This window comes from Haliaeetus leucocephalus, unplaced genomic scaffold, assembly GCF_000737465.1.
Source record: "Haliaeetus leucocephalus isolate CR32 unplaced genomic scaffold, Haliaeetus_leucocephalus-4.0 Scaffold395, whole genome shotgun sequence".
In the NCBI taxonomy this organism is placed as follows: domain Eukaryota; kingdom Metazoa; phylum Chordata; class Aves; order Accipitriformes; family Accipitridae; genus Haliaeetus; species Haliaeetus leucocephalus.
In genome coordinates this window covers 1938360-1945095 of record NW_010972831.1, presented here as the reverse complement: position 1 = coordinate 1945095, position 6736 = coordinate 1938360, and the positions used below count along the sequence as shown (strand labels likewise).

The 6736-nt window shown below is 46.8% G+C and overlaps 2 protein-coding genes across 2 annotated transcripts in view; one reads left to right on the top strand and one right to left on the bottom strand.

The window, feature by feature from the left end:
* The window catches only part of LRWD1 (leucine-rich repeats and WD repeat domain containing 1), a 16674-nt gene extending 16260 nt beyond the window's left edge, over positions 1-414 (bottom strand). Inside the window, exon 1 of the mRNA XM_010573534.1 lies at positions 330-414. The gene's annotated coding sequence lies outside the window, so the exon portion shown is untranslated. The remainder of the gene's footprint in view (positions 1-329) is intronic.
* ALKBH4 (alkB, alkylation repair homolog 4 (E. coli)) lies at positions 5-2160 on the top strand. The gene is made up of 3 exons (XM_010573902.1): positions 5-43; positions 641-838; positions 1284-2160. Exons 1-3 carry the CDS (start codon positions 5-7, stop codon positions 1923-1925), a joined length of 879 nt encoding a protein of 292 aa, XP_010572204.1. The 3' UTR covers positions 1926-2160.
* Positions 2161-6736: the final 4576 nt, after the last annotated feature.

The window sequence follows — 6736 nt, the reverse complement described above, 5'->3', positions numbered from 1 at the left end:
CGCCATGTCGGGAGAGGGTCTGGGCTCCCCAGGGGGCTGCAGGGCCCCGAGCGGGAGCCCAGGCCGGGGACAAAGCAGAGCCCCCCCCAGGGCTGGTCCCTGAGGTATTTGGGAAAAGGGCCCGTGTGCCTTCGGCTGAGTGAGGGTACAGATGCGCACGGCAGCCTCGAAAGCCGGGCCAGACCGGACCTGAGTCTCCTACGTTAAAAGATAAGACAGGTTCGCTACCGCTTAGCCTCTCGGCCTTGGCGATTTTTATCAACTTTCCTCATTCAACATTTATTGATATGACAAACCGTATCGCTACAGCCGGCCCGAGGAATACCAACCATTAATCTCCTTATACATTTGGCACTGAGGATCATCTGTTCTTCCCCGGCTTCGCAGGATAAAGACATTACTGGGAAAGAAAAGCGGCTCTGAGCAAGCAGCGCAGGAGTGCTGCAGCTGTAAAAAAAAAAAGCAGGGAAGGGGAGTTGTTCCCCAAAAGCAGCTGTAAAATTTCTCCTGTCTACAAGAATCCTGTACAGACGGTTTTCATGCTGCAACATCAAGGTTGCAGGGGTAAATCATGGAAATACCTTATTGTGATAGGTTTTCCCCTCACTGCTTTTTTTTCTTCTCCGTTGTTTTTCCACAGGGAGAAGATAATTTCACTTACTGTCCAGCAACAGGCCTAGCTAAAGGAAATGAGCACTCAGAATTTGCTGGCTGGGCATTTCCATTTCCAGGGGTGTTTCTGATGGAGGAGTTCATTAGCGAAGATGAAGAATCTGAGATAGTTGAACTGATGGATCGAGATGACTGGAAACCATCACAGTCTGGCCGAAAGAAACAGGTTTGACTTTAGAAGCACATTTGTTCTTCGGTCCCCCTGGAAAAGGAAAGCTGTTTTCAGTTAAAACACACAACATGTACATGTTTCATTAAATGTTTTCCTTTGGAAGCTTTTCCTGAAATCAATTGCAAGAATTACTTCTAATTAAAGTCAACTTCTTGCAAAAATATACAGTAGTTGCAACAAATCATACTTGATTAAAGTTCACACAATCTCCAAGTGAAAGAAGTGGGTGTTTTGTTTTTACTTTGCAAGTGAGAAATCTAATTCCAGAGAGATGAATGTAGCTTCACTGAGTCCTCTTGCAACCTGGTGACCAGGTCACTGGAAGAGATGAGAACTCAGAGGTCTTGACCATGAGCCCTGTAGGGATCACAGCCTCTCCGAAAAGACTCGTCCTAGATTTTTCCTTAACATTAGCTTTTCCCTTCTTCTTTTCCAACAGGACTACGGACCCAAAGTGAACTTCAAGAAACAAAGGCTGAAAGCTGGCAGCTTTACTGGTTTGCCAAGTTTTAGTAAAAAGATTGTGGCACAAATGAAGGCCTGCTCTGTACTAGGCGGTTTCTTACCCGTTGAACAATGTAACCTGGACTACATGCCAGAAAGAGGTTCTGCCATCGATGCACATTTTGATGACTGGTGGCTTTGGGGAGAGCGTCTGGTTAGCTTAAACTTGCTCTCAAAAACTGTGCTATCCATGTCGTGTGATTCAGAGGACAGTATCCAATTATTTCCCACTTTCAGTAAAGGAAACAGGGAATTAAGTCCCCCTGGATCTCTTACAGAGACGTCAGCGTGCAAAAATTCAGACGAAGAGGGAATCAGCTGCATTTTATCCCCAAGGCTTGTTCCAAGTAAAGAGGTGACTGTTGCCATTCACTTACCCCAAAGGTCTCTGGTGGTGCTGTACGGTGACGCACGGTACAAGTGGAAACACGCGATTTACCGCAAGCATATAGAGCATCGCCGAATCTGTGTCACATTCAGGGAGCTGTCTGCAGAGTTCAGCGCTGGAGGAAGGCATGAGCAACTGGGTAAAGAACTGCTAGAAATAGCTCTTTCATTTCAAGGAAGACCAGTGTGATCAGCAAGAGGAAGCCGGAACTGCATTTTGTTAGGAAATTTGAAAAATAAAGTACAGAATTTGTACAGCTCTGTTTATTTCTGAAGTGTGCATAAGGAACCAGGTGTGTACAGAGATAAGCTCAATCGAATGGAAATTTAACAAACAGAAATAAGAGAGTGCAAGGAAGGGGTGGGCTATTGGTTTCTTCAAAGACTCTCCTGGGCAATGGGAACTTTTAGGCAAAAGTCAGAAATGAGCTGTTGTATTCATTGTAACAAAATGCAAAAAGCAAATAGCCAGTTTTTAAATACTGAAATGAAACCAAGAAAGAATCATTAAACTGAACTGAGTATCAAACTGCCCTTGGCACAGATTCAGCCCAAACTCTGCAGCAGATTTTGACCCTTCCTGGCCCATACTTGATTCTGTCATACTGCTTTTTGCGTTGCACTGTGCCGTAGGGACACAACTATCTTCTCACCCGCTTCGGATAGGTCCTTTAGAGATCAGCTCTCCAGGGGAGGAGGGTAAGCAAGCGTCTCTCCACAGATAGTACAACACACTGAGAACTAATTAAAGTAATTATCCTTTGCTGAAGATTCATGCTCTAACAGTGAGGATTAATCATAAATACCGTGTGTGACCTATATCTTCTGGGACCAAAGAGAAGTGTTTGCAGAGGGCCGAAGCTGACTCTTCCGCAGAGACAGCTTGGACAGAGTTCAGACCAAAGACTTGCACAGACTGTGTTATTTTCTGATCATTTGTCATCTCTGAACCCCGCTGTCAACTCTCAGTAGCAAGAGTCTGATTTTGGGAATAAGCTGGGCAACAGACTGCAACACTGGCGGCTATCATTTTTTTTCTTGGCACCTCCAGCAGTCAGGTTTGAATCATGCCTTGTACCTAAGATTCAAGTAGTCATTTGTAGCAGAAGCTGATTTGAGGCCATCTGTCTGCTCTGAACAAACTTCTGTGCTCTTGAAAATGAAGTTGTGCCGTGGAAGAAGTGTGATCCTTTAATAAACACAGATGTGTCATCAAAACCATTCAGCACAGTCACACCTACAGCAATAAAACAACACTTTACAATGCTGCCTGGTTTTGGTCAGTAAGGAAAGGGGGGGACATGCTTATTGTGTGGGATCTTAGTGTCCCTGCACAGGTGTATCCCTGCCCTAGCAGTACTTCCTTGGCACAACGCACAGGTTTTACTGTATAGTAATGCATTCGCGCCATAGACACTGCCCTCTGCTTCAGGCACTGTGGGGGAAGGAGCTCTTCACCCAACAAAACAGTTACTAGAAAATCAGTTGGGTGAATCAGAATATTTGTTATCAGTTTAAGGTAACATACAACCACACCCCTTCTTGGCTGCAGTGAACCAGTTTCAGTTTAGCCCAGTATTTGAACAGTTGGGGACATTGTCTACATCATAATTCCAACAGGGACCCACAAGCAAGGCTCCCCTGGGTGGTCCTAAACCCCAAACTTCCATCCAGACCGGCCGGTGAGTGCCACCTACGTGCTCCAGCAGCAGTTTCGGCAGTCACAGCATGCCCTCTCTGACAGAAACCCATCACTGCAAACACAGCCAGCCCACATGCAACAGGCAGGCCACGCTTGCTCACAGCAAGCTTTATCCCGGGAGATTTCTCATAGGCTACCACTTCTTCAGCTCGCTCCCAAAAGCAGGTCCTTGTGCTCTCAAAATAACAGTTCCTAACCTTTTTCTGGTAGACTGCTGTGATCAGCACTGTGCCGCTGGTGTCCACGGGGCTCCCCAGCCGTAGAGAGCGTGATGTCCCCAGGTCAGCGCCTGGAGCTACCATCGGAGCAGAGGACCTTCGGCCAAGCAGGAGGACACGGCTGGCAGCCTGCTGGAGCTCAGCACAAAGCCACACTACGGGAGGAAACCCAGGGCAGGCTTTCACAGATAAAGCAAGCGTTGAGCCCATATCCTCATCACCCTTTCAGTACTGAGCCTCTCCAGCAATCTGCTCTTTGCTCAGCAAACTGCGGCAATCAAGTATTTCCATTAATGTTTGGCCCTTATTTCCAGTGCTCCCTTTTAGATTTATATTGTGCTCTCAGCCTTTTAAAATACTTTGTGTGCTACCTGCTGTTTCATTCTCTCCGCAGTGAAAACAGATGATGGCTTCTGATGAATCAGTGCCACAATAACAAGATACACAATATTAGTGCATTTTGTGCTCTGCATTTGTTAGCTGAATTTTTCTGCCTCAATCGAACTATACGGAAAGCTGCCATTCTTGCCAGAAAATTCCAGCTCTTGCTAGATGGTATCTTAAATTAAAAAAAATGCAAATAATTAAATACTGAGCCAAAGACTGAGGGCTTTGTCTAGATGTTTTTGAAGTCCAAAACTTAATCTAGTCACTACACAGTCATTGATTGCTATGTCTATCTTTTTGACATTTTTCGCCTGTTAAACAACCTCTTGGGCATCATCTTAGACCAAAATGCAATTACACACCCATTGGTTCTGTATTACTTCCTAAAACTTTACATACATTCTCTCCTAAAAAGCCAGAAACGCAGCCCTGCAGAACATTAACAATTGGTTTGGACCGTCAAGTATCACAGAAATCCGAGAAAAGTATAAAGAGGTTTTAATCTTAATTAATTAGCTTTTAAAACTAATTTTGACCACTATTCTAGTATTATTAATGTAAGACAAACTTTAATGGTCTTCATGTTATAGGATTTTCTATCACAGCTGTTTATTTCCTTAACCAAGATCAGCACTTGTAAAACACATGCCAAGAACCAGGCCCTCATTAAAAGGAAGCACATCTGATTGTTCTCTACTTGTGTATTTTTGAAGGATAAGGATAATATCTGACCAAGCTTTTTTAATAAAAGGCAAAACCCAAGTTAACCCATAGAGGATGCTGGAGGACTTGAGCTGCCTTTCAAAAAAAAAAAAATCAGTCTGAAATCAGCAAGAAGCATAAAACTTAGCACGTTTATCCAGTTTCTCTCACACAGCTGGACAATAACTGAGATACATAAGTTGTTCTACATTAAACATTGCTCATGCAGAGATAAAACAAGAATAGGCAAAGCTAAAATACAGAGTTGTTTTTTTTTTTTTTCCTCTTAGCACTCATTGTTACAACCGTGGGCAGAAAGCAAGCTCCCAGTTGTACACACAGGTATTCACAGGAATGCCTTCCAAATTCAGCCGGTCAGTAATTACTGAAACTACTTTGTTTGAAATGGGTACAGAGGAGACAGCCTGCGAGAAGTTAATCAGAAAATAACCACACTGGCCCAGTTGTGCCGGGATCTGAATTCGAGGTTGTAGCTTGGGGGGTGTTACTGAAGAAGCTATCTTAAAAGTAGATGCAACAAGATTTAGAAGATAAGGAAGCTAACAGCAGCAGGGAAACTCGAAAGCCTTTTGTTTGTTTGTTTTAAGGGAGGGGAGGAAGAGAAAGGACATTATGAAATCCCGCGTAAAGCCACGGAAAGGCAAAAGGAGAATGTGAAGCGTGAGCAACCAGTCCCACATCCAGCTGGGCACCCTGCACCTCCATCCCCGAGCCCAGGGCAGTCGTCCCTGTGGCAAGCTGGGATTGCCCATCCCAGAGTCAGGGAACCGAAGGATGTTCGCTCTGCAGCTGCACCCACCCCACCAGCTCTCTATAAACACTTCCACATATTTGAGCGCTTACCGCAGAGCACGCTCCACCCAGGGCTCTCGCACAGTATTGCTTTCATCCATCACGTGGGTCAGGCCCAGACGGTCGAATCCAACATCTACTCCATCTCCCCTGATCATAAAGCCTCCCCGAGAGTCACATATCCACCAAAACAACGGGGTGGCAGCTACCAGAGCCAGGCCTGCCCCAGGGCGACGTTAAAAATAGGGAGCTCACAGGCGTAAGAGCTGCCACTGACCACAGCAAAGGGAGAACCTGATACTGCCCCGGCTCCGACAGCTCCCTCCGGCTTGCGTTCGTGCCCAGTTGCGTTCGTGACTCCTGCTAACGAGGGAAGGAGAGGGGAATCGTGCCCTAAACCAAGGCAGGTACCTGGGTATGATACAAAGCAGGGCTGTACCCCTGTCCTTGACAGCTCCTTCCCCGCTTTAGGCTGGGCAGGCAGGGCCCCTCTAGCACTGGAGCCTGCAGAGGTGTTTTCTGCCAGGCAAAAACTGTCCAAAAAAATCTGAAGGAGGACTCGGGACTCTGGAGCGACATCGTGGCTGTCCCCTGCAGCAAGCCCCACTGCAGAAATTGGAGAAATGGCCCAAACAAGGCAATAACTGGTCCAGAGAGTCACAGCCCACGGGAGCTGAGAATTAGGGCAACAGCCACCCCAAACTACAGCACCCCAGAGCCCAAGGCTGGTACAGAAACCTAACACACACATCAGGGGAGATCCTCGACACCCATCCCCAGCCTGAGGGTGGGACCCTTGGGAGAACCCTTGTGCAGGCACTGCAGGAACAGAGCTACTCGAAACCTGGGACACTCCAGGAACGACAGACGCCCCAGGAACGACAGAGAGGTGACACCACAGGTCAGACGTGGCCAGGCACCAGCAGGCAAACCTGGACGTGACACAGCGCGCTGCCAGCCCTGCTGAGACACCAGCGATGGTGTGGAAAGGCAGGCATCTCCAGGCTTGACTGATGGGAATCCTGCTGACAGTCACGGGGGCAGCAGCAGAAGCAAGGAGGATTTTCTGGCGCAGCAGCACAGAAACACCAATCTGGACAAGTACAACGTCCCTACTCATTTACGGATGAACTACGGTGGCTGATACCACAGGCAATCTTTCTGCAACACAAGTCTTGA